The 26,482-nt window shown below is 49.2% G+C and overlaps 8 protein-coding genes and 1 non-coding gene across 9 annotated transcripts; 5 read left to right on the top strand and 4 right to left on the bottom strand.

Moving 5' to 3' along the window:
• Positions 1 to 111: 111 nt before the first annotated feature.
• AO090005000128 (mitochondrial 37S ribosomal protein mS29) lies at positions 112 to 1,673 on the top strand (the record flags this gene model as incomplete). The annotated part of the gene is made up of 2 exons (XM_001817189.3): positions 112 to 745; positions 802 to 1,673. The coding sequence occupies 2 exons, from the start codon at positions 112 to 114 to the stop codon at positions 1,671 to 1,673; spliced, it is 1,506 nt and encodes a 501-aa protein (XP_001817241.1).
• Positions 1,674 to 2,135: 462 nt separating this feature from the next.
• On the top strand, positions 2,136 to 6,018 carry AO090005000127 (uncharacterized protein; the record flags this gene model as incomplete). The annotated part of the gene is made up of 3 exons (XM_023234258.1): positions 2,136 to 2,163; positions 2,252 to 2,631; positions 2,686 to 6,018. 3 exons carry the CDS (start codon positions 2,136 to 2,138, stop codon positions 6,016 to 6,018), a joined length of 3,741 nt encoding a protein of 1,246 aa, XP_023088818.1.
• Positions 6,019 to 7,749: 1,731 nt separating this feature from the next.
• Positions 7,750 to 9,183, top strand: AO090005000126 (uncharacterized protein; the record flags this gene model as incomplete). Its single annotated transcript, XM_023234259.1, has 1 exon — positions 7,750 to 9,183. One exon carries the CDS (start codon positions 7,750 to 7,752, stop codon positions 9,181 to 9,183), a length of 1,434 nt encoding a protein of 477 aa, XP_023088817.1.
• Positions 9,184 to 9,870: 687 nt separating this feature from the next.
• Positions 9,871 to 9,942, top strand: AO090005t00003. Its single transcript has one exon. It is a non-coding gene; the product is annotated as a tRNA-Arg (tRNA).
• Positions 9,943 to 11,709: 1,767 nt separating this feature from the next.
• On the bottom strand, positions 11,710 to 12,992 carry AO090005000125 (zinc-dependent alcohol dehydrogenase; the record flags this gene model as incomplete). Its single annotated transcript, XM_001817186.3, has 4 exons — positions 11,710 to 12,479; positions 12,533 to 12,689; positions 12,747 to 12,795; positions 12,868 to 12,992. The coding sequence occupies 4 exons, from the start codon at positions 12,990 to 12,992 to the stop codon at positions 11,710 to 11,712; spliced, it is 1,101 nt and encodes a 366-aa protein (XP_001817238.1).
• A 688-nt stretch (positions 12,993 to 13,680) lies between these two features.
• AO090005000123 (SDR family NAD(P)-dependent oxidoreductase) lies at positions 13,681 to 16,192 on the bottom strand (the record flags this gene model as incomplete). Its single annotated transcript, XM_023234261.1, has 4 exons — positions 13,681 to 13,683; positions 15,232 to 15,649; positions 15,785 to 16,050; positions 16,124 to 16,192. 4 exons carry the CDS (start codon positions 16,190 to 16,192, stop codon positions 13,681 to 13,683), a joined length of 756 nt encoding a protein of 251 aa, XP_023088816.1.
• Positions 16,193 to 16,738: 546 nt separating this feature from the next.
• AO090005000122 (L-rhamnonate dehydratase) lies at positions 16,739 to 18,165 on the bottom strand (the record flags this gene model as incomplete). The annotated part of the gene is made up of 3 exons (XM_001817184.1): positions 16,739 to 17,709; positions 17,781 to 18,003; positions 18,079 to 18,165. The coding sequence occupies 3 exons, from the start codon at positions 18,163 to 18,165 to the stop codon at positions 16,739 to 16,741; spliced, it is 1,281 nt and encodes a 426-aa protein (XP_001817236.1).
• Positions 18,166 to 18,785: 620 nt separating this feature from the next.
• AO090005000121 (putative C6 transcription factor) lies at positions 18,786 to 21,618 on the top strand (the record flags this gene model as incomplete). The annotated part of the gene is made up of 5 exons (XM_023234262.1): positions 18,786 to 19,007; positions 19,097 to 19,124; positions 19,216 to 19,332; positions 19,421 to 20,792; positions 20,853 to 21,618. 5 exons carry the CDS (start codon positions 18,786 to 18,788, stop codon positions 21,616 to 21,618), a joined length of 2,505 nt encoding a protein of 834 aa, XP_023088815.1.
• A 977-nt stretch (positions 21,619 to 22,595) lies between these two features.
• On the bottom strand, positions 22,596 to 24,808 carry AO090005000120 (putative Ste20-like serine/threonine protein kinase; the record flags this gene model as incomplete). Its single annotated transcript, XM_023234263.1, has 4 exons — positions 22,596 to 24,220; positions 24,277 to 24,593; positions 24,663 to 24,693; positions 24,757 to 24,808. 4 exons carry the CDS (start codon positions 24,806 to 24,808, stop codon positions 22,596 to 22,598), a joined length of 2,025 nt encoding a protein of 674 aa, XP_023088814.1.
• Positions 24,809 to 26,482: the final 1,674 nt, after the last annotated feature.

Here is a 26,482-nt window from a genome sequence, read left to right on the forward strand (position 1 = left end):
TCCAGTTCATACGCTTGAGCAACAATCAACGCGGCCTCCCCTTCCTTTATCCTACAGCAGTTTCCATTGATCGTCGTACCACTGGCCGCTGAGCCAGTGTGTTGCAACACAATGGTTTCCTCCTTTTGCTGGGGCTGCCTGACGCGGCTTCGTCCGACACCTCGAGCCGTTTTACCTCCGACGGTAGCAGCACCAAGAGCAGCAGCATTCCACACATCGACGGTGCGTTATGCATTGCCAACAAAGAAGAAAAACAGCTTGGATGGCCCTCCCAAGTATCGTCAGGCCAAATCCGCCAGAATGAAGAAGAAGAAGCCGGTTGAAAGGGCGCGTCCACCTCCTGTCGGAGAGCGGAAAGCGCTGCGGAAACGTATCGTTCTCAGCAATCCCAACGCCCTTGAAGTCGAGGGTATGCAGGACTTCACATCAGAGACTATGGTCGATGCGCGCCTCCGGGGATCTATTCTCGGCCTTCCTGTACCGATGCTCACTCAGCTGAGGGCGGTTGAGGCTTTCAAGCCTAAACAGGGCTGGTCGATATTCCGCCGGCCTGGCACAGTGGTGAGACGGGAGACACTGGAATTGGGCAGACTGATTGACTCTATCTCTAATGAGGGTCAAGACAAGGGAAGGTCTGTCAAGAAGATCGTCACTGGTGTCAGAGGGTCAGGAAAAACTGTTCACTTGCTGCAAGCTATGGCCATGGCTTTCACCAAGCAGTGGGTTGTGTTTACTGTTCCAGAGCGTAAGTAGATATCATCTATATGCGTCTCCTTCTAGTCTTCCTAACATGTCCTTTAGCCCAGGATCTAGTGATTGCGCATACTGGTTACGCTCCTCTCTCTGATGAAACCCCAAACCTGTATGTTCAGAATGAGGCGACTGCTACATTGTTGTCTCGCACAGTGGTCGCCAATGAGCAGGTTTTGAAGACCCTACACGTCTCCCGGGAGCATGCTGCCCTCAAGTCTTCCGTTAAAGCTGGAATGACTCTAGAGGAGCTTGCCAAACTTGGAATCCAGGACCCCGCCATTGCCTGGACCGTCTTCCAAGCATTGTGGGCTGAGCTTACTGCAACCTCCGCTGCTTCTGGATTTGACAAGAACTTCAAGCCTCGGCCGCCTATGCTTGTAACTGTTGACGGCCTCGCCCATTGGATGAAGAACAGCGAATACCGCTCTGTCGAATTTGAACCCATCCATGCTCACGACCTTGTGTTCGTGCGGCACTTCCTCGGGCTATTGAAGCCTGGTACCGGAAAGCCTGCCCTTCCAAATGGTGGTCTCTTGCTCTACTCCACTTCCGCTTCCAATAACCCAACGATCTACAGTTTCGAGGTTGCACTCAAGCAAATCGCTGCTCGCCAGGCTGGCCTGAATGCTTCGGCACCTGAATTTCCTCAAGCAGATCCATACAGCGGAGCTGACAAGCGTGTTATTGATGCCTTTGACTCTTCGAAGCCAACTGTCGCCAAAGAAGGCATGCTAGAGCTCCAGACACTTGGTGGCCTCACCCGGGACGAAGCTCGGGGCTTCATGGAATACTTTGCTCGCAGTGGCCTTCTGCGGGAGAAGATCAACGACGAATGGGTTGGTGAGAAGTGGAGCTTGGCCGGTGGTGGTGTGATTGGTGAATTAGAGAAGTTGGGAAGACGACTGAGAGTGACCGATTAGATATGGAATTGCTTCTCTCCTTTCAAGCATCTTCTAGATTCCCGTTATGCTGTCTCACGTGTACCCTTTATCCCGCCGTATCCTTTCCACATGCAGCGCTATTGGATGGACTCGGCTTTCCTGTTAAATTATATGTATTTTACTAGTTATACTGGGTTTTGCGTTTTTGTATGCATATAATGGAATTTGAAAATATATATCTCACGTCTCTCCCAGTTCAAGTATGCGGGCAGATCCAGAAAAGGGGACTGTCATATTAAACACTGAATAACAAACAATAGTTTGCCTAAACATAAACCGGTGGGGAACCCCGGAGATAGCGTCAGGCGCAGTCGGAGATCAAATGATACCTAAAATAAACTGTTCGATTAATCACCTAGGCACAGCCTTCTTCTCTTCCCCTGCTGCTCTTTTCTCTATACTTAATTTAACCTCACAGCAACACGACTCTTCATGTAAGAGATGTGTTGTTGGTCCAAGTCAGCGACAGGTCAGCAGATCAGTTCATCACCACTCGGGACTCGTACTCCCCTGACGCTCAAACCCCGCGTTCCTGCTTCACTTCAGTAAGTTGGAAGTGTCCTCTACAAGCCGCACAACAGCTCACTCGTATATTATTTTAGATATGTACGGGTCGCATCCTCAGTCTAGTTCTTCTGGCCAACAAAATTCGGGTCCTCCAGTACCAGAATGGCGGGTTCCATCGACTGCGCAACAGCGGCCCTCACGGAAGCCTACACCTGGGCCTACTCCGCCGCCTCCTCCTCCACCACCTCCTCATCCTCCACTATCGGCATCTTCTTATAATCCGAGCACATATGGCTCTATATCTGGTCCCGCGCCTGGCTCTGGCGCAAGTGCCTCGCCAGCCCCTGGCTCAGCCGGCATGGATACTAGCGCTTGGGGTGTAAAGTACAACAGGCAGCAATATCCTATCTACGCGCCTCCGCCGCTTCCTGTAAATCTCAACTCCAGTGTACCAAGCCATTACCGTACTGACGGTATCTTATAGCCTCGGCCCCCGAGTACTCCTGCCCATTCTTCTAGTGCACAGTCTCCGATAGTGAGCCCGTTGGACAATAAGCCTTTACAAGTCAATCCAACATATGGGCCTCCAACTTCAGCTGCAGAATATCAACCACAATGGACGACGAATGCTCCGCATGTATCTCAGGCCCCTGTGGTTAGCCCTCTATCTCCACCTCCGCCACCTCCAGTACCTCCTGGGTACCAAAGCTCAATACCACAGCAAGGTAGTCAACCATCGCAGCAGTTGTCGCCTCCGCCGTATTCGGTCCTTCCTTCTGGAGAGTCTCATAGTTCGCAAAACAGTAGCGCCCAACAGCATGCCTCTCTCTCTTCTTCTAACGCCTCATCACCACAACCAACATTATCGGGGCAAGTCCCACTGACCGCTGCAAATCCCGTACCATGTGGAGCTGGCCTACCTGTGACCGCTCCCCCAGTCCCTCCTAAGACCAGCCACAATGCTCTTCCCACAAACACCGCTGTATTGGGCTCTGGTGGTCCTTCTGACTGGGAGCATTTGACACCTACTCCAGGAGACGTTGATGATGTGGAGGCTTTTGGGGTTAAACATGGCAACGGCACTCATTCAAGTGCTACATCGGAGCCAACACCACGATACCCTGCACCAATTCCCACTGCAACTTCAGGCAGTCAGACTGTGATATCTACGCCGCCTGCGGATGTGTCCCCTATAAGTCAGCCTGTTCATACCCAAGATACCACGGCAGCGCAGCCTTTCTTAAGCAGTTCCAGCGCAACACAGGGCATTCAAGATCCGCCTCGCCCAATCAGAACGGATACTTCTGGGTCGACGTACAGTACTGCCTCTACCACTGGGACGTCTGAGAGCATTGATGGTGTCATTGAAGCCTGGAATCGGCCCGTTACTACGGACCTTCAACCCTCAATCACCCAAGCTGGTCAAAGTATCAGTTCTCGAACGGATAGCCCAACACCAATGCAGAAGCTCAGCCCGCTTGAGATCCCCAAAGTAAAACAGGATTCCAGTGTACCGCGTAAAGAAGTTCAGTCGGGCCCAAATACTCCCCCCTCAAGCAACACCCCTAACGAAACCAGTGCCAAGGTGGACGCATTATCTCCACAACTCAAGCCGTTAGATCCCTATGAAGACTTAGATCCTTGGTCCAAGTCTTCATTGGAACGCTACGTGGCTATGTTACGAAAGGAGGCAGTTGCTGATTCTGATATGGAGCGCTTCAAGATATTTACAGCTTTCATGTCCAAGGAAACTAAACTACGTGAGATCTTGTACAACATTGAGCATGAACCCAAAAATGAAGAAGCTCCCAGTCAAAAGCCGACACCAGCTTCGGAGGAGTCAAGCCAGAAGTCTGGTAAGGCTTCCCCTCCAGTCGAGTCAGGCTTAATACCGGTTGAATCAGAGGAGGGCAACGAGTCAGCCGACGCTTCGGAAGACCTTGAAGACGGAAAGTATAGCCCAGGAGGCCGTCCTATCATTCCCAGGGTTGAAACGCCTAGTACTCTTGGTCTTCAAAGACCTGCTTCTCAACCGCCAGGGAAAGGACATAGCTTAGGGCATCAAAATCAGTCCCAACCCTTGAGGGCTACGTCGGTACCACCTTCTATGCTTGATAAGCAGGAGTTGTCTCCTTTAACAACTAACCCCCCACAACCTATATACACACCATTTCGATACACCGAAGGCCCTCAACGGGGCTCCGATCACCTTGTAATTGATCGCCCTGCATACCAGGCCTACTCGGCCTTACGACAAGCCTCAGCGGAAAGTGGGCGGGTGATGTCGAACGCCCCGCACTCAGGATTTCAAGAAGATTCCCACTCTACGGCCCCTCTTGCAGGAAATGACGACGAAACTTTCATTGGACTAATCAGGGAGAAAAGCGTTGCTTACCGCAAGGCATCCCGTAGGAAGTCGTCTCCTCCCCCTCCTTTACCAATGTCACTCAGGAAAGGAAGGCCTAGTGGCCCAGTTGATGATCTGCGCTCCATGGTATCGTCACCCCTGGCTAAGCAATCAGAAAGCTCATGGCACATTACAACACGAAAGAACTTAGAGAAGTATTCAACAGACTTTGATTATATAAAGGAGGCGGTTAAATCCTGGGAGACTGCGAACAAATCTCGCAGAGAAAAAGTAGACAAGCAGCGCATGCATCGTCAAGAGGAGTCCGAGAAACGCATTGATGCGTTGTTTAACGGAAGAGAGATAGGATATGCAGACATTAATGTCCTTGAGGAAGAATTCCGCCAAACGGAAGCCCGTGCTCAACTAGACGAAGAAAGACAAGAACTGGACGACTACATTGCAAAGGTGTTCAATCCGCTGGATGAACGCTTGCAGAAAGAGATTTCTGCACTCCAAACACAGTATGACTCGGCGCTTGGCCAGCTTGATCATGAGAACAACAAGATCAAGAACTCAGTGACAGACAAATACAATTTGTCTCACACGATGAAAACAGTGAATGGGATCTACCAAAAGCTTGAGGCTCGCTACCAGAAACGTCTAGAAATAGCTCTGGACCGTGAACATCGACGAAAGAAAACCGAAAGACGGCCTCTAGTTTTCATGGGAGATTCAGTAGCCCTCAAGCAACTGGATCGGGAGTTTGATGAGATGGAGAAGCGAAATATTTTAGAAGCGGCGAAAGACCGGGATGAGAGGGCGAACAGGTTAATGGATTCATTCGACGATGCGATCATGCACGGGCTGGGAGAGAACCAGAGTCTTCTCGACGATGTTTCTGCGAAATTGTCGAAGATCGATGCCGCAACCATTCGTTCATCTAACTTACCCGACTCTGAGATCGAACATATCTTGAGATCTGTGTATAACCTAGTAGACTCTCTACGTCAGGATTCCGAATCAATCCTGCACAATTTCGGCATCGCAGATTCAGCTCTCAACGATGCCGATTACGGCGTTTCTGTTGCCGAAGCACGTTATTCTAACGCAGATGACGATGTATTCGGACGACTCGAGGACGACAAAAAGAAAGAGGATGCCAAAATCCAGGCAGATCTTAAATCCAAATTGGACAGTGTCCGCGCTGCACCCGCCGATATTACCGCCACCATCAACAACCTCCTCAAATCCTTAGGCAAAGCTCCCATCACCAAGCCGAACCGCCCATCAGAATCTGCCCCTGTAGGCCACCCTATTGACGTTCTTTTCCCTGGTCCTCGCCCTACGGCTAGCGCTGGTCCCAAAAAAACCGATGAGGATCAGGAACATCAGGAGCGGCTTCGCAAGGCTCTCGAGAATGCAAAGAAGAGAAATGCCGCAAGGAATACTCCACAACCGCCGAATTAGGTATTTTTAGGGACTGTTATCTTTTATAGTAAATATAATAATTTTCACGATGTAACTATTTCCCTCTTTTCTGACACATCGAAATCAAAATTGCACGCGAAGCTCTTCTTTCGAGCGCAGTATTTGTTGATACCAACTCATACTAGAATCTTTCAGTTTATTAGTCAAGGTGGACAGTAACATGCAGAATTGTGCACCTTTTATTGGATTGTTTTCTAGACTAGAGTCCTTGTGTTGGAGGCTGGTCATGGGACTGAAGACACTGCTGGTGGCTGAGACCGCCCATCTCTCTCCATGACTTCGGAGTTCAACGGGAGCAATGTGGAATATAATATATACTTCTCAATTTTCTCTCCTCCGCTTAGATGCATTTCACGATAAGAAGAGAAGAGGAAGTAAATAGGACAGATAAAAAGGTTCAAACAGATCCATCAGGAGCCAGTCATACGGAGTGGCTTAATTCTTACCAACAGAAGTCGGCGGATGAACCACAGGAAAAGCGAGTGCTGGCGCAGACTCAAGCATCTGGAGCAAAGCACGTAATCAGTACTGGGCTGTTCAAGTTAAAGGTACTCCTTACTCTCGAGAGAGGGCTGCGGCTGATACATTTTGCGCAGTTAATTCCTCCGTACATTATGGCGATAACGGCCACTGCCGTGCCACAGCAAGTCTCGTATAAATACGCGCCTAGGTGGCACAGGACCTACGCCGCTCAAGCCTTGAAATCATATTATTATTCTCCCAACCACCAGGGATAAACTCTAAATGTGGCCCAAGTGCAGCCTCATAGTCTATGAGGTTTTCAGGACAGCCTTCGTCAGAGAGTCTCTTGGTCCATAAACGGTTTTCCTTGTCAGACGACTTTACCTGTCGCCTGGACATGTCAACCACCCTTTGCGGCGCAGGTAGATGTGCCATACTATCACTTTCAAGGCCTAGTGATCAGCATCATCCACTACGGGATCCGTGAACGTAAAACGTAAGGGCTTGCCGGCTCCCACTAAATTGGGGGCGTCGATACATCTCGCCCAGTTCCAGCTGCCAATGCCTGTGCCGCAACAAGAAAAGAACTTTATACTAGCGGTACCCTCCCAGATATCGGTGCATCCACCTTACTGGGCGTTAAGTTAAGAACACCTCCGTGCTCGGGACCTCGCCGGCTCGGTTGAGTTCCGTAATTGGCTACCGGGTGCACAAAATCTTGTCCGTTTTTGTATGGTTCAACTTAACGGTCTTGTGATTCAGCATCTCCTAACCCTGTTATCACGATCTTTGCCCTCCGTCGGTGGCTCGAGGTACTACGCCGCCTGTGCCCAGCTGCCATGGTCTTCCCCCTTCCAGTTTAGGCCCCTTTCCATAGCTTTTCATAGGGCACCATGGTGTAACACTGCACGCGCGAGCCATCGGAAACTACTTTTCAACCTAAGGACTGTATTCTCGGGTTTTCACAGATTGCTACTCTTTCGATTTCGTCGTGCGGCGAAGGCGAGTGAATGGCAGCCTACACCAGAAATAGCAGATCAGCCGAAAGGATGCTATTTCTTGCTGTGACACCTGCTTGACTACGGCGTGCTGGGGGTTCTCTTGGTCGAAATGTACCCGCACTCACCCGTGGTTCGCGGCAAACTATAAATACCGGTTGGCCGTTGGGTTCATCTGATACCAAGATTACAAACACCCTTTTTGCGAGCTCAAATCCAAGGTTAGATCGTTTGCATATATCTGTTCTCCATGTCCGCCCCTACAAGACAATTCCGCGGCCTGTCTATCGACGACAAAATGCCACAAAGGCCAACTCAGCCCGAAGGAACACCGCATCCCGATGATGACAGTGCACTCATGGAAACAGGGAGTGACGAGAGTGAGGTTGGAGGGGAGTTGCCTGAATTCTCTACTCTACAAGGAAAATCTGGCATCACCTATGATCTTACAAAACTGGATCCCGAGTCCGAAGCGAGAGCCCTTGTGGGTTTGACGAGTCGATTCGATGTGATCGGCTGCCGTAGAACTAAGACAGGGTTTGATTTCCAGTTTTCAGAGCGGCCACAAGTTCATATCGGCTCAGGTGGTTATACGTGCACCTGCTCGACGTTCATGGGCCTGCCTGGGATTGCCTGTCCGCACGTTTTCGTGAGTTCTAGCACGATCTACCGCAATCGTCAATCTCTGCTAACCTCCGAGAAGTGGCTTGTCGACCAGCTTCATGGCTGTCTTATCCCTCAAATTCCCGATTATGATGTGCCGTTATCGAGCGATGGTCACCCTCCAGTCTTCACCCGCATCGAACGACTCCTTGATGACAAACTCGAAACAGTTGCGGAGCAATTGAGCTGGCAATATGTCCGTTCAGAAGTGGAGGGCGGCATGAGCCGTCCGCAGAAAGTGAGAGACCTTATGTCTGCCTTCGACACAGCCGTACTCCCTGAGGATTTTCGCCTCGATCTTATAGATGACGATGGCCAATCGCGCACTCCAGAACAGTGTGTGGTGCAAGGAGACTTTGAGGCCACCATGTTTCGGCTTGCGGTACACGATGACATGGTGTACTTTAGCCTGTGCAAAGCCATGCCACCCGGGGCCTGTGCGGCGATCTATTTTGATAAAGTACAGGAAAAATCGCGGAAGTTATTGGCAGATTTCGATCGCTACTGCCAAACGGGACAGCGTCCGGAAGGATCAAACGCGGACGTCAACAGCGTGATCGGAGAATTGCAACATAATGTCAATCGCATTCAAGCGAACATTGCTACGCGAGCACCACATGGTTTCGAAGGAGCCGCTAAAGCCCTGGTGACGCTTCTGGAGGACATCTGCAACCGGAATAAGGACGCGCTCGATGGGAACCACTGGGGTGGAGTGACCTTCGGTGGGGAGGACGAGGATCAACGTAATTTATACCATCAGCTTATCGGGAAGACGGAGGAAACAGGGGAGTGCTTCATCTTGGATGCCCTCGAGCAGTTAGCAGGCTCAGATCTTCACCAATTCAAGGAGAGACTGCGAGCAATTCTTCAGAAAAATGAAGTGAACCGCGCCCCAAAGGCATACATACTGAAGTTGAATGCGCTGGTCCGTCGAGCTGAATCCAATTCTGCTGGCTCGGGTCAAAAACGGCCAGCGACGGCTAGTTCTGGGGGACACGGGCAGAGCAAAAGGACTCGCTGATGTTTGGCGGTGCTGTACATTCATGTTTTGTTCGATACCCTGTATTCCATAGCTTCCGCTTAGACCAACGAATCATGGCTCGGCCAAATACCAGCTGGCCTGGTATTGCCATCAGTTTTGCACTACCTCACATTCCACTAAAGCAATTACAAGCACTTGCCACTATGTACTTTCCCCGCTTTCACGAAATCCTGGTGACACAAGACCCGGGTTGGCGCCATGGTTTCTCAAGAACTTTATCTGGCTCTCTGGAATGCACCCAACTCTATTACTACGACGTCCTTCATTCTCCAGTCCCGACAGCTCGGTACCGGATTGTTCCAATACCATGGTCACTGCATTCCCAGCAGGGCAATGGTGAGCGAGGTGTACCTTTGGTTCACGCGTCACCTAGTTGTTCTAGCTTCGCAAATTGCATCATTTCTGTCATTATACTGTTCAATGGGTTTCAATGTGGCGAAGGGCAACGAGTATGAAATGAATTGAGTTAAGATGGCATTGCATAAGAGAGCTCCACATTGAGGAAAACGTGGAATCCACAACTGCATGCCATCAACAGTTCATGGCGATCGTGCATACCAGTCCCCGCACACTAGTATGTAGTTCTGGTATGGTTGATTCGTAGACGTTCCTGGTTGGCTCAAAACGGCTTATATTGTCAAATATAAGTACAGTTCTTCAACAATTGGCCGGCTGGCCCAATGGCAAGGCGCTTGACTACGAATCAAGAGATTGCAGGTTCGACCCCTGCGTCGGTCATCCTTTTTCTCTTTTTCCTCGAGATCTTGGTTTTTGATCTACTTTTTTTTTTCTTTCCCAATTACTGATTTTTGTCAAACTTTTTAGCCAAATAGTCTATTCCCATACTCGATGCTCTAAAGCGTGCTAGCACTACCTAGACTCAATTTACTCACCCTGTTTTGACCATGCGTGGCTTGCTCGCCTTGCGGAGATATATATGCATGAGGCGATGCTTCTCATTGATGCTTTCAAAACCCCTTCCCAGAGCACCACAGCCATGGAAAGCAAGTTAAGTTTGAAGTACGATGCTACAGTATCGATCAATATACCATAGCCTAAGCAATAGCTGGGTAGCTGACCTTTTCCTCCTTTTAAGATGACCAACCCTCGAGGTCTGCAACCTCTACAGTGCTCATGGCCTCGATGGCTCCAACTACGTTCCAAACCACGATCTTCCTGGTAGACTTAACAAGCCACTAGGATGATGCTGTCGACGATCCTATCACCAAGAACATTATAGCTGAGTTCAACCCGTCGAATACCGTCATGATGGATGCGAACCTCGTAATGCCCTTCGCCGGTGCCATGGACTATCCCCTGAGAACGAGGAAGAACGGTACTAGACTACCATCCACCCCCTCTTCTAATAATAACACCGGTTCTCTGTCACATTCTGCGACTATAAAAAACTCTCTTCTCGCCAGGGGCCTCGAGATGGTACGTGACTGGAAATTCCTAGAGCCGAGCTACCGAGCTTCAATCACGGCCGTGACACTGGAGACAGTACTGATCTAATTAAACGAATCTAACCGTCCAGACTATTCTTTCATTTCTGCCATGGATGATATCCAATAGTGCTGGTCGCAATTGACTGCCGAGTGCTCCGCACAAAAGAAACTGTTTGATCACACAGCCATCAGTCCACGTTCTTCTTCCGATTTCCCGATCCGAAAGAGAAAGTACAGACAACACATGGTAGCGTCTGATTGAGGCTTGACAAGAAGGGAATAAGCACTTTAAAGGGGGGAATGTCGAAGCGGTTGTTGAGCCCGAAGATGTTGGTAGTAGCTCAAGAATCGTACTGGGCGACCGAAGTCTAGCAAAATTCTATCACAGAATTGTTGCGGCTTGAAGGCTTAAAATGCTATTTGAGGCCTAATGTGTAAGGAACGCAGAAGTGCTTAGAAGAGCTCTACGCTACGATTTCCTGACCAACCCAGCCGAAGTGACAGGGATCTAACGCGATGACTGACTTGGTTACGTTCGTGGTTCTTCGCTATTTAGTCCACGACTACACTTAGAGGTAAGCCGAGAGTGTATGATTCTCATCGGCCCAGTACCGATTGAATGCCTTCGCTGGCGCTCGAGACTGCCATGCTCTTCCAGATGTACCATCAGATACTAGGTGGTAGTGCTTGCGCGTCGCCAAAACTGCAAAATACACAGCTAATCCGTATCCCTGAGCTAATGACGCAAAGGTGCACACTACTTGCAGCCACTAATAGTAAGTGTGCATATAACTCTATCTTTAATATGTTTCCCGATGTCCGAGAACTTATGGAGGCTTAATTTGCCGATCATCAAGCGCTCGCTTAGGACGCCAAGGTACATACTGTTATTCTTTTCATTCTTTGATTTAAGCTGTATGTGGTTCTTCATGTTTCAATCTGAACACGCGTTCAGCGGGCACATTACAAACAACAGTTATAACCCTGAATTTCGGCATTCCGTTTACTACGTTGTGTTTCAAACGATAGATTGCGAATGAAGGAACTAGCGGCTAACTTAGGATAAGTCCAGGACAACTCGTCCCTGCAGTTTACCCTCGCGCATTTCCTCGAAGACATCTGTCAATTTGTCCATCTTCTCCGTTCGGAAATGAGTCTTCACGATGCCCCGCGCTGCGAAGTCCAAGACCTCAATTGCCTCCCTCCGGTTACCGACGGCCGACCCTGTAATATAACAATGCTTTCCGATTAAGGTTACGGGCAACGCACTCGCGATGGGCTGAGGGTTGTTTTCGGGAAGACCAACACACACCATTGTCCCGTTGAAACGCAAGAACTGCACAGATTGGGCGTAGGCTGCGTTGGAAGACGTGCAGACAATGACAGCATGAGCGCCCAGGCCACCAGCAAGGGACTTTACATGGTCGGATATGGCTTTGCCATTGTCATCCATAGGGAATTTCGTGAGGTCAATGAAGTGCTCTGCACCGGATTCCTTGACTAGCTCCTCTTTGCTGCCGTGGTCGACACCTATCACACGCAGCCCCATACCCTTACTGGCCAGCTGTACAGCGATGTGGCCCAGTCCACCACCGGCGCCAGAGATGACAACCCACTGTCCAGGTCGAGCATTGCTTCGTTTGAGGGCAGCATAGACAGTGAGACCTGCGCAAAGCATGGGTGCTGCCGCGTCTGACTCTAAGCCATCTGGGATAGGTGTCACATAATGGGCCGGCCCTAAAACATATTGCTGAAAAGTGCCAGGGGTATAGTATCCAGAAACCTTCTGATTGACGCAAAGTCCTTCCGCACCAGCCTGACATGGTTCTACAAAGCTGGTCAATGTGTACCCTACGTGTACGGTGGAAGGTTATACATACGACAGTTCGTGCAAGCACTGGAAAGCCACTTGATTCCCACCCTGTCTCCGACCTTAAGGCCAGAGGATTCGGTTCCAGACCCGAGCTTCACAATCTTACCGACACCTTCATGACCACCAACTTGTCCGGGCTGTGTTGGGTGTGGAAGCCAGCTCCACTTGAGGCCGTGTGAGTATTGAAATTATAATCTTCAAAAAGGTTCCCAGCAACATACAGAGTTTGTCATGACACTGTAGTCCGAATGGCATACGCCGGAATGGGACCTGCAGACGTGTCAGATGGATACCGAGTCCAGCTCGACATGTCACTGCGCCGCGGTTTCCGTCATCGCTTACAGATTGATCAGCACCTCGCCTGCCCCAGGCTCGGGAACGTCTAGCTCTACCACTTTGGTTGACACAGTTCCAGGCTGGTCATAGACGACCGCCTTTTGCTTCTGTGGAATCTCAGAAGTAGCCATAACGGACTTATGTGTGAACTTGGATCTATGCTTCGTGTTTGATAAATAAGTGATTGGGGTTGTTGTAAGACAGATGTTGTGAGACGTGTCCTCGCAGGCCTGTGGACTCGAGTTCGCTCCTTTTATCTTAGGTAGCATGCCACGCCAAGTTCCTAGCTATTAGGCAGTGTAACCGAGAAGGGTAAGAAGAGGTGGAGATCACAACTGGCTGCGGGGGTGCTGCAACTGCACATCTTATGTGGGTTTCATCGAGCGCTTGTGAAAGCCATCTTAATGGTCGCCTTGTATCCGGTTGATCCTACAAACCAATCATATGAGTGTGTGAGAGAGTTAATGGGATCAGGAGTGAATGAGGGGGAAGCGATGGCCTCGGGCATTGCGATGAATGGCCTCGGCAAGCTATGGCAGATGTCGTCAGATCACCGCGCATCACTGAAAATTGGGAACGTTGGTACTCCTCAAAGAAACAATAGTCTGGGAATCCCTTCATTAAATATCTGACCTAAGGCATTGTCCCAAGGGTACCCGTTCGGACAAGAAATGATGTGATTGTACCTGCAATTCCGTACTTTAAATCCTTCGGCCTAATGATCACCGAATGGCGTCGCAGCGATCCCCGAGACAAATAATGATCTCTCCCACCCTTAAATCTCAATTCTTGGAGGCCATTGATCTGTTCATTTATAGATCACTGCAGCAGCACAGAGTTCATGTGGAATTGACTGCACTCAGGTGACACAATTTTCGTGTTCAACTGAAGACCAAAACGACTGAGTCCATCCTTTACCCCGCAATCTCCCCAACTAGAATCGCGATCCACCACAACAAACATCACGCCCATAACAATCATTGCAAAATGCCTATTCCAATCGTGGATTCTCACATCCATCTTTTCCCGGAGTCCCATCTCCCAACCCTCGCCTGGTATGGGCCTGGATCGCCCCTAGGATCCCAACACTCAGTCGATGAGTATCGCCTTGCGACATCCTCAATTTCCACCACTGCAGATACTGCTGACCCAACATACCTGCGCGGCTTTATATTCTTAGAAACAGATCGCATCTCCTCTGTCGAGGAGGCTGGGGGAGGCTGGTCTCATGCTCTAGATGAAGTCTCGCTGATTACGAGAATCATCACCGGAACTCCTGTTGCGGGGGAGGGTCATCGCGATCAAGATAGACATCTCTGTCTGGGGTTTGCTCCCTGGGCACCAGTGCCCGGGGGACCTGCTGCGCTGCAGAAATACATGGGCCTAGTGAGAGAACGTACTAAGACAGATGACGTCTGGAAGAAGCTTCGGGGCGTGAGGTATCTATTCCAAGACAAGCCGAAGGGTGTCATGTTGCAAGATGACGTTGTTGAGGGGCTAAAATGGCTTGGGAGAGAAAAGTTGGCGTTCGATTTGGGGGTGGATGCGAGACTGGGTGGGTCTTGGCAGTTGAGGGAGGCGGTCGAAATGATGAGGAGGGTCTATGATGGCGTGAAAGAAGACGAGAAGGTTGTTATAGTAATCAGTATGTTTGAACTTGCCGATTCCCATTATACCTCCTCTCCCATCTCTCTTTTGGTCGTGGCAGTTGTTATCCAAAGCTGACGAGCACGCAGATCACCTCTGTAAGCCGAATCTCCGGCTTCCAGATCCATCGCACGCCTCAGTAACCACACACCCCGAGTTTCTGGAATGGTCGTCTCTGGTCACCGCTATGGCACAGTATCCCAACACGTACATGAAGCTTTCGGGCGGCTTCTCTGAGCTACCGCCAGTTTCCTCGGACGCCGAACCTGATATTGCTTCTATTGTGGAGAGAATTCGTCCTTGGACTGATGTGGTCTTTAATACATTTGGCGCCGAACGAGTGATGTTTGGGTCTGACTGGCCAGTCTGCAACGTAGGGGGAGGCGGCAACGAAGGTACCTGGAGACGTTGGAAGAACGTGGTGGAAAGCATATTAGAGAAGAGGCAGTTAACCGCCGAGCAGCAGAGGGGTATATGGGGTGGAGTAGCAGTGAAAGCATACGGAGTCGAGATATGATCTTATAAAATTTTTTTACTATATACACTATCTATCAAAATGAACAACAGAGACTCCCATCTATCCATCTATACCTAGTACCTACTGAAGATTTACAAAAGCCCCACCATCCACAAGCAGCTGCGCACCAGTCTATAAACACACAATTAGCACCCAATATACCCGCAACATTGAACACCAAGAAAAAAAAGAAAAAAGTAACTTACCACATAGCTACTCAACTCCTCACAAGCCAAAAACACCGCCGGCCCCGCCAAATCCGGCGGCTGCCCAAGTCTCCCAAGGGGAATTCTCCCCTCCATATACTCCCTCTTGACAGGATCACTCATATCCTCATCATTGAGCTGCGTCCGGATCGTGCCAGGCAACAACGCATTACACCGGATATTGTACTTGCCCAACGCAACCGCACAAGACTGCATGAGACTCAAAACCCCAGCCTTAGTAGGCGTATAATGCGTCTGCTGGCCGCCACCCACGAGCGCCGAAATCGAACTTATCCCAATAATCGACCCGCCGGGCGGCGACTGCTCTAGCGCCATCTGTCGTCCCGCCGCCTGTGTGGCATAAAAGGCTCCGGAGAGGTTGGTGTTTATAGTGTGGCCGAGGAGGGGGGGATCAACTCTGCAAATGGGAATGGAAATGGAAATGTTAGCAAACCTGGATACTCTATATACTCTCACTTTGAGCAGTGGAACACAGCCTGCTTCTGCAAGCATCAAAGATAGACTAAAATAGGGAGGATAGGGAATAACGAACTCCAAGAACTCAGCGAATTTGCACACGCCAGCGTTGCTAACAAAGATGTCCAATCGGCCAAAGGCAGCGACCGTTTTGGCGACAAAGTCACGCCCCGTGTCGGGCTGTGTGACATCTCCAGGAACGGTGATGAAGCTGTTTGCATTGGCGCCGGTAATTTCAGAGACATCCTTTTGCAGGGCTTCGAGGAGGGGCTCCTCTTTTGGCCCGCCCAGGTGGTTGATGGCTACTTTTGCGCCGTGGCGGAGGTATTCGAGGGCGATTGCCTTTTGGGATTTGTGTTAGATTTGGGGTTTATTGGGATGTAAAGGGGGGATTTTGGGGACGGGATTGAATTACCCTGCCGATTCCTGTTAATCCGCCTGTGATGGCGGCGACTTTGCCTACTAGGAGTTGGGGGAGAGGCATTGTGTTGGTTGGTATGTTTCTTTCTTTGTGTGCTTGGTTGTTTTTGGTTTACAGAATGGGAGGAGGGGAGGTCAGGGATTGTGTGAGTATAATCTAGTATTATAGTACGGATATTTTTTTCAATCGATTTATTAACGCTCGTTGTCGTGTCTTTTGCTTCTTTCCTCCAGCTTAACCCCGCCGCGCGATAAGATAGTGGGCGATTGGTGGAGTTTTGCTCGGGTCTTTCGTGCTATTGTTCCCCCGAGCTCACGATTTTTACCCCACACTTTGGTCTGTCGGTTGGGGGAGGCGGCAAGTCTCTTGTCACATGGGTTACACTCGGGCTTTTTATTTTTTATTTTTATTTTATTCTATTTTTTTTTTTTTTTTTTTTTTTTTTTTTTTTTTTTTTTTTTTTTTTTGCCAAAACGGAATCCTAGCATTCTGTCTATGTAGTCTCAAGATGAAATTCATAACATATGTACATTAAATAATGAAAATACAATGGAATTTAAGACCCAGCTGTATCATCCCAAACACGAGTAAAAGCGACAAGTGGAGTGTTTAGTGAGCGGCGCCATTGGCTCCATTCTCATTATCCGTGGGGGGAGGCAGGCTCTTCTGAGGAGCAGGAGTGAGGAGGGCAGAAGCTGGAATCAAGGGGGCGGCAGGGTTAAGCTCAAGACCGAAGCCAGGCTTGTCCAAGATGGAGACATCGAGGTAACCCTTGGTGGGAATAGGTTCGTTGAGGAACAGGTTGCCAAAAACGGGCTCAACGGTGTGTCCATCAGCAGAGTTGGCAAGGTACTCCTGGAATGGTGTGTTGGGCTGCGAAACCACATAGTGGTAAGAGTATGGTCCTGATGCGTGAGGGACAACGGGAATATCGTATGCAGCGGCGAGCGCAGAGACCTTGAGCAATTCTGTCAGACCACCCACCCACATCACGTCGGGCTGGATGATGTCAAGGTTACGGCCTTCGACGAGCTTGCGGAATCCGTAACGGGAGTATTCGTGCTCGCCGGTGGTGAACTTCACAGTGGGGTGGGCTTTCTTGAGGAGAGCGTGGCCGTCGAAGTCATCGGGGCTCAGACACTCCTCCCACCAGTCAATGTCGATTCCCTCAGCCTCACATTTCTTGACAAGCTGGATAGTGTAGGGAACATTCAATGACATGTAGCAGTCTACACGCAGGGGGAAGTTGGGACCAACGCTCTCGCGCTGCTTGCGCAGGTATGCGACGTTCTTCAGGAGTCCTTCCGTGCCCTCATCTGGGCCGTGGGGCAGAGCTACCTTAGCTCCGATGAAGCCCATAGCCTTGGCAGATGCGGGCTGAGGTCCGGTACAGTAGAAGTTCAGTCGTGTTCGAGTAGCCCCTCCGATGAGCTTGTAAACGGGTTCGTTACGAATCTTTCCCTGGAGATCCCAGAGTGCCAAGTCGATCACCGAGATGACAGCAACCGGAAGACCCTTCCGGCCATAGAACATAGATGCACGGTACATCTTCTCGAACAGGTCGTTGACATCGCGAGGGTCTGCAGTGAGATAAAACAATCAGCCTGACTATATCCCTCATCGCTGCGAAGGCTAAAAAGGTTGTTCGCACCTGCGCCGATCAAGAAACGCTCGAAGTGCTGGTGTACCAGCCAGCAAGCTGGAGGACCACCGAAGCCAGTCGCGAAACCCTTAGTTCCATCTGTGGCTTCTATTTCCACACAGAATGAGCCCAAGACATTGATACCCCACGATGTACGCGATCCGCGATATTGCGCCCATTTGGTCATGGGGGTAGAGATGTCGCTGTCGATCAGCCAGTGACCTCCTTTGACCTAAATTTAGAGTAAGCCGGTCTGTCTGTCTGTCCAAGTGGGACATGAACATATCGTCGAGGACATTCAACATACATTGTGATAATCACCACCAGATCCGACACCATCGATGATGAAGGTGCGAATCTCTTTGATGCGGGGAAATTCCGATATAGAACCCATGATGAGAAGGATGAGCTAGAAAACCAGACAAAGTGCTAAACCAGAAGATCTATAGAGAATAAGGAATAGAAGACATTCAAATAAATTGCAAAGTTGCGCCGGGGGTATTCGGTCATATTTGAACGTATAAGAACCCCAGGCCCTCGAGGGGGCGTGAACGATACCCTCGGTCAAGATCCCGTGTCTCGGTGCAATGCTCCCCCGAGCCTGGAAGCACTAGCAGCTTCCCAAAGGGGCAAAATCCTTCTCACCGTGGAGTTAGTCATTGGACTTGTAGGATACGAATCGTGTGATCCCGATTGGCCCAACCCGATGATTTGTGGAGAATCCATGAATGCAAATTAGTGTTTTGCGGGGTTAGTGGCCGATTGATGCCTCAGGCCCCAACTCGTTTGTCGCTTCCTTCGCGCATGTTGTTGATTCTTTCTGGGTTCCTCTCCCTCTGTTCCCTACGCCCTAGACTCAGCTTCTTCGACAATATCAAACTGTTAGATCTAATTCTTCACAGAATTTTTCGGCTTTCGGACCGAACCAAGTTCATCACCGATACGGGTCCCCGTCATGATGCAGTAGGGGCTTGACCGAGGATCTGTCTTAAACCCCGACCTCGCTACAGTGCCATGCCGAACGCTGCTGCACCCGCAGTCTCTGCGCAGCAGACTCCACCGATAACGCGCCCCTTTGGAGACCAGGACAGAGATCAGAGCGCAGATGAATCCTGGTCTGCTGTCGATAGCGATAACGACCTGGTCACTCAAAATGGAAATGCGTCTCGCTCGCTGAAACGCAAGCGCCCCCTTACAGTGTCGTACGTACCTCCGCCCTCAGGCCTGGAGCACGAGGTTATCATCTCCCCCCCTCGTCTTCTGGTCCAATTCTAGTGCCCGGTATCAGTCTATGGAATAGTCGAACTAACGGCTTAAGATGCGAGCTGTGTAAGCAACGGAAAGTCAAATGTGGTGAGTATTTCTTGTCTTAGTGGCTTTGCACTAGCTCTTTTGCGACCCTCTTTCTCCCGCGATGAAGGATGTTGTAGGCTGACAAACTTAGATCGAGCTCAACCAAGCTGCGGATGGTGCTCGCGTAATGGCCAGTCATGCGAATACAAAGAACGAAAGAAGCCAGGCCTTCGAGCTGGCTATGGTAAAGAATTGGAACAACGCTTAGGTATGTTTCCCTACTCCTCATCTATCGGCTAAATCAAATCTCTATTGTTCAATTCCAACTCTCAGCGTTTCGCTCACATGTTGCACAGACAGGCTCGAGGAAGTGATTCAGACACAGGCCCGTCTCATTGAAACTCATATCCTACAGAGCCAACCTCGGTCAAATCATGAGTTTCCTCATCCTGGTCCCCATTCTTATAGTTCACCGTCAGAGCCCTCTGCTGCTCATGGGCCAAGTCCTCGAAATGCAGCTTACTTTCATGAGCCATCATCTGTGCCAGCTCATCCACGTCCGTCTGACGCGTCTATCACTAGTCCTTCGGACATTTCAGTTAGGAACGTGATGCATAGCCATCTCACAAGTGGCTTAAACCCGCCTATACCCATCCCACAAGTTTCTGATACCACACACGCGAGTGATTATACAGGGAATGAATCATCATTGAAGGTGCCAGTCAATTTGTTCTCCAATCAGGAACAGTCATTTGCGGACCCAGAGCTCGATCTCCCACCGTACGATCTGTTATATGCGCTGGTTGATCTTTACTTCGACCATATAAATTCGTGGTGTCCTATTCTTCACCGACGTACGACTCTAGATACCTTCTTCGGCCCATCCCCTCTTGAGGAAGCTGATCGCATGGTTCTGTATGCTATTGTTGCAACTACTCTCCGCTTTTCGAGTGACAGTAGGCTCAACGAGCAAAATCGAAAACGATACCATGATTCCTCCAAGCAGAAAGTCTTGCTCTATGGCTTAGAGAACTCATCAGTCAGGGCGCTTCAGGCCCTGGTTATATTAGCTTTGGACTTAGTGGGCTCCTCCAACGGGCCTCCCGGTTGGAAACTGCTTGCCCTGATTACGCGATCCGTGGTTCAGTTGGGGTTGGCTGTTGAATCCAAATCCTCACTTATAGCTCCCGTTTACCCTTCTATCTATACCCTAAGAGCGGTTACTCTCCCTGACTCAGAGTCTTGGATTGAGGACGAAGGCAGACGCAGACTTTTCTGGATGGTATATTTCTTGGACCGATATTCAACCCTCGCAACTGCCTTTGATTTTACATTGGACGACAAAGATATCGACCGCAAGCTCCCATGCAAGGACGAATTCTTCATGAAAAACCAGCCTGTCGAAACTAGATGGTTTCACCACTCGGGCGACCGTGCAGATTATCTCAAGCGTGCCGAAAATGTCGGCTCATTCGGCCTTTACGTGGAGATTCTCGGCATCATGTCCCGTATTCATACTTTCTTGAAACGGCCTGTGGACATCGGCGCTTTATCGGATGTTGAAGAGTGGCAAGCAACATATCGCAAGTTGGATGGCGAGCTAGCTGCATGGGAGTTTGGCCTTCCAGCTGAGTATGCCTACGAAAATTCATCTAGGTTGTTTAATGGCTCGAAATCAAACAAAGGCCTCCCTTGTGACTGGGTTCAACTCCATGCCACATATCAAACGTAAGCGTGATCATTAAACCTGGCGTGTTATCACTCAATGGCAATTCTAAATGATTACAGTGCGGTAATCAGACTCCACTCATCGGCTGCATACCCGACGACTCGATCCCCAATCTTCACGCCGTCATACAGTGCCAGCCAGCGTTGTTTATTCGCAGTCGAAAACATCCTCTCCGTGACGCGATTCGTTGTAGACAACAATATGCTCGACAAGCTTGGACCACCTTTTGCGTTTACGCTCTGGGTCTCTGCACGATTACTACTTGTCCATGGTTCTACCATCGCCCATACTGTGAGCCCGGACATAATCTTCTTTGTTGATACGCTCGCCCAGATGGGGACGTACTGGAAGGTAGCTGAACGCTACAGCACAATTTTACAGCGTGTCCTTGACGAGTATGGTGAATACCAACAATCCGGTGTTGAGGATTCCGAGCGCGTAACGCCATCCAGCGTGAAGATCCTCGCAGATATGAGACGCTGTGCTTTTGACCTGGACTTCTTGATATCCCGACAGCCACGCTCGTCACCTGCCGGAAGCCAACCGACAGTACCAACACCCGCTGCGCATCCACGAAATCTTGCACCAAATGAATTAGAATATCTTGATGTTTTCGGCTTCTTCAATGTGCCACGGGTACCTGCTGCCCGAGCTCCCGATATTACTGACCTCGATATAAACGAGACGGTCAACAATCCTATGTCAATCAATGGTCTAACTGGGTCTGTTGTGGATGGTGCTGCGCCTAATGCAAACGAATTTAACATCACGAACTACTTGATTCCAACTCCGGAGACGGACTGGTTATTCCGCTCAGAAGGTTAATACCCGCCAAACCTTTTCGGATGTTCCCTGCTCCGCCCTTTAAAGGTCAAGGAGGGCTCTTTCACTCCAGGTTTAACCTCAGACCAGCATGTGTGACAATTAAAGTCTGTAACCAGCTCTTCGGCTCCCCTCATTGGACAGACTTAGTTTGTCGTCACAGATCTGACCATTGGACAATAATCTTTGTCAAATGTAACAACACAGCCACAAGAGAAGCTTTAGCCCGAATATTCTGTGGAGGCCTTTGCGGTGCTAAGGCACTTTGACGAGCGATTGCTTTGAAGCTGGACCAGACCCAGAAACATGGTTCAGTCTGATGGGAGATGTAATCAAGTTACACTGGAATCAACTCCACTCACCACTTTGCTGTATGATCATACAGCTTGCCACTACACATATGACACGGGCCATTGCGCTATTCGAGGATATTGCTACCACATCGCTACTCTCTCGGGATGTGGGAAACCATCCAGGGTACTGAGATCATCAAGTTTGTGCGGGGAAAGTATGTATGATCATATTTTGGGCTTTAAAGCGTTTCAAGCACATGTACAATAACAGAAAGGTTCGCAATCATCAAGCGTATCCGCAGGGCGAGTTATGAAAGTAGAAAAACAAGATTGAAAAGAATAAGAGAGAAATGCAAGCCATAGAGTTCCCATAAAGCAACTCAGTATCGAGTTTGAAGGATCCAGCCTCGAGAATTTGACGAAGAAAAAGTGCTAAAACAAAGGAGAATACATCTCACGTATCATAAAAGGCATGTTCAATCAGTCATGCAACGGTATCTGACCCTTCATGTATGTGTCTTGTTTCATCAACAATCTGAAATAAAGTGCCCGGACAATAAGCTTTCTATATGCACATTGCAAGCCCGAAAGACTAACTTCAATATACCATCGAATCTCTAGTGTGTAACGCTGGTCATGAGAAAAGAAAATCAAAGGCAAACGTAGGAGGTGTCTTGTGCCTACTATTTAGTTACTCGGCGTCGGTGATTCTTCATCAGCGGGTTCAATTCTGACGAGTACTTCTTCAAGGAATCCTTCCAAGAACGAGGAGACATCAGCGCCCATTCCGACGGGTGCTTCGCTGTCCCAACGCTCAATCCTTGTAAATATTCCCCCCAAGTCATTCACGAGAGACTCCATCATTTGCTGGACATATTCCCGATTTGATTGGAGTTCATATGTTTCCATTCTCGTGTGGCCATTTTCTGCACTAGGATTGCGCGATAGAAGTTCCAGGCGACGAGAACGACGGCGCACTGCTGCCTTTAGAGCAGGTAGGATAACACTATTCAGCGCTGTAATTTCGTTCGATGGAGGTATTCCAACACTAGGCTGTAGATTGGGATCTATACCCCTATGAAGCGGACCGAAACTACTCCCCAAACCAGGGGGCTGCATCGGTGTCTGGGGAAGTCGTTGTGGTTGGGGAGATGCGTGTCTTGGTGTTGGTGGTGGGCGAGGATGCTGTTGGAACACTTGGTGGTGAGGCCGGGATTCCACTGCAGGTCTAGGACTTTGGTCCGAAGGACGCCGCAAGGGTTGTGCTGATATGCGTTCCTGATGTGATGGGACCCCTGAAGGGCGAGGTAGATTGGCTTTTCTAGATTCCTGGGGGACTGGAACGGAATTCCGGTTTTTTACGGAGGGCGAGGGACTTTCCGGAGTAGGATCAATATGGAGAAAAGATATGTCTTGGGCCAATGATTGCTGTAAAGCTTTATCGTATTCGCTACCGGGGCTCTCCCTTAGCTGTTGGGAATTTGGTCTCTGAAGGTGGGTAGGTGTTCGAGGCTTGACCTCTGCCGGGCCCTGTTTCAATGGGGATGGTGGTAACGGAACTTTTGTTGGTGACGAAGGCTTTGACGCAGCAGTTGGGATGTGCTTTGTCTGTGTAGGCCTCTGCGGCGTGTAGCTATTGTTTTCCACTGGTTCTCTTGGTGGCCGATCTTTCGTCTCCCACTCTGACGATTCGTGACCTCGGGTGTTCATATCCGCTTCTTTCATGGGCTTCAGACCAGGACCCCGTCCAGCGGGGCGTACAGTCCCAAAATCCCAGAGATCATCTTCGTCTTCGGCATTTGTGGGCTTCGGTGGAGGCTCATATGCAGGTTCGTCTTCTTCATCAGCGTTTTTGTTGCCATAGACAGCATGCCACCGCTCATAGCGTTCAATCAATTCTGTCAAATAGTTGGTTTTCTTCGCCCTCTTGATGAAAGGATGTTCGAGCAATTCCCTGGCTGACGGTCGTTCTCTGGGATCGCGGCGCAGGCACAGCTCAACGAAGTTTTTGAAAGCCTTGCTGTAGTTTCCTTGCAAAGTTGGGGGAGGGTTCTTGGGGATCAGGAACAAGACTTTCATAGGATGAATATCGGAGTACGGGGGTTCTCCATTGGCCAGTTCAATTGCTGTGATCCCGAGGGACCAGATATCCGCTTTGTAATCATACCCCGATTGCTTGATAACCTCTGGAGCCATCCAGAATGGTGTACCTACAAAAGTGTTCTTCTTGGTCATCGTTGCTGATAGTTGGCCAGAGACACCAAAGTCCGCCAGTTTTACCTGCCCGCTTGAAGTTAGAAGAATGTTTGCAGCTACCATGCTGTCAGTTGCCGACTTGGAAGAAGTTATCACGGAAAGAGGAGTTCACCTTTGATGTCGCGGTGCAACTTTTTATCGCTATGAAGATAGTCTAATCCTCGAAGGAGCTCTCTCAGAATGATCATGATATAATCCTCCGGGATTGTCCCCGGACGCATCAAATCAGAACAACTACCCCCGGAGCAGAACTCCATAACAATCCATAAGCTTGAACCTTTCAAAAAAGAGCCATGGTACCTTGTCACATATGGGGAGTTGAGTTCGGATAGGATGGCAATTTCTTGGATGATATCTTCGACTTCGTCTTCGGCATTTTCCACATCGATAATTTTGATTGCGACAGAGGCGCCCGTCCGCTTATCGACCCTAACATTCAAAAACCAGTGTCAGGAAGACCACCTAAACCAAAAAATTTTAAGCAATGTCATATCATACCCTTTGTAGACACGCCCAAAGCTCCCACCCCCTGCACTTCAAGTTAGAGAACAGTGCTACATCGATGTGAAGCTTGTGAAAAAGCAAAGCGTACCAATACAATTCTGTTTCATGTAAATAGACTCTGGATCTACTAGTCCTTCCATTCTGCTGAGTGTGAGTTTTATCGCAAGGAATCAATAAACGAAGGTTCACGTGGCTCTGGAGCACTTTATACTGTCAGCTTTTGCAAAAAGTAAGATGCGCAATCACAGAATGATAATGCAGAGCGGCTATAGGCACAGAGATATGGAGGAACGAAAGTAAGTAAAAAACAAGTCCTTGGTAGAAAGTATAACTAAAAATGACAACGCATGATAAGCGTAAAGGTTCCAAGATAACAACATACCGACCAAACAAGGGGAACAGGTCTAGCTTGCGAACAGACGGCTAGACATGAAACATGAAAGTTATTGTAGGAATCAATGGCAGTTTCTTAAGGCGCAGTACTACTAAGTAATTAGACACTGAGTTATCCCTGCGGATGTTGGCGCTCGTTTGGACGTTCCACTTACTATTGTTTTGATGGGATCCCTCGTACAGTGGGATCTGGAGCTGCAGTCCATCAACAATGCGGCGAGGAGCTTTAGAGGGACACAGAAACGGACAATGTTGAGTCTTTACCCGAAGCTTGTCCAAGAAAACAGCACTGGTCGGAGCAAGGGGCTTGAATCGGTTACTGTCCTGGCAACAGCTCGGAGAAGGATAACAAAGGACTGTTTTTCCCTTGCATTGATAACCACAGGAACCAGCTGGTGATTGGGGCAGGCGCGGGGTCATTTTTGCCAGGCGGTGGAGCTTCCTTTTGCTCCAGTCACGTCTCCACATCTCTCGGGCGGTGAAGGTGAGGAGAATGTCCGTGAACCAAATCACGCGATTTGGGAGCTGACCTAATGAGATATTATTCATGCGTTGCTTAGTCAGATTAGTGTATAACTCCTACCTAGGTATATAGAATTGTCACTGCGAACTATACCCCGTACTTATATTGACTTTCTGACCTGGAAGAATGGCAGAATGAAATAGATATAAGTAGCGGTCAAATATATTACGTTAAGCGCTTCTCAAGAGTTTTAAATACTTTTCTCCTCCAACGGTAGCGAGCTCAGCCTTGCAAACTATATGAGTAACTAGCCTCTTGGATTTTCTTATCAAATTTATGATTATCGAGGTCAATGACGATGGGTGGTAGAAAAGCGGCTTCATACAGCTCTGAAAACATTGCTTTTCTTTCCAATACCCGAGCCAACAACCTGTATGGCGCAGTTCTTTGTATATACGGCTAGAATCGCCAGTAAAGCCCATGCACGGATACATGGTGGTCCCAAAGTATCCGTACCAGCACGGTGGTCATCGATGATTCGGACACTGACTATAAGGATGCCCTAGAGGATTCTTTCGTACCAAGGGCTTCGATTGCTTGGGGGGGCAATAATCAATTGCAGGAATCTGAACAATCACAGCTTCAGTTGTTTCTACGATCAAAGCAGACTGCACATGGCCAGACTAGGTTAGGTCAATAGGTGTATCATTTCTAACCTGTCTGTTAAAGCTCGGTTGAAGGGAATAGTCATTCTTAACCTCTGGTCAATTAGAAAAATTGACCAGTTGAATACTAGTTGACTGGCTTAATATCAACTTTTCACCCAGAAGACCACGCTGATTGTGCAAATACTAACAGTATTAACTTTTATATTAGGGCGAAGCAGACACAGAAGAAAATAATATACGATTAGGGCACCCGAAAATAAAAAGATAAAATAATCCTGGTGGTAATGAGC

Source organism: Aspergillus oryzae, chromosome 1 (assembly GCF_000184455.2).
Source record: "Aspergillus oryzae RIB40 DNA, chromosome 1".
NCBI classification, from domain to species: domain Eukaryota; kingdom Fungi; phylum Ascomycota; class Eurotiomycetes; order Eurotiales; family Aspergillaceae; genus Aspergillus; species Aspergillus oryzae.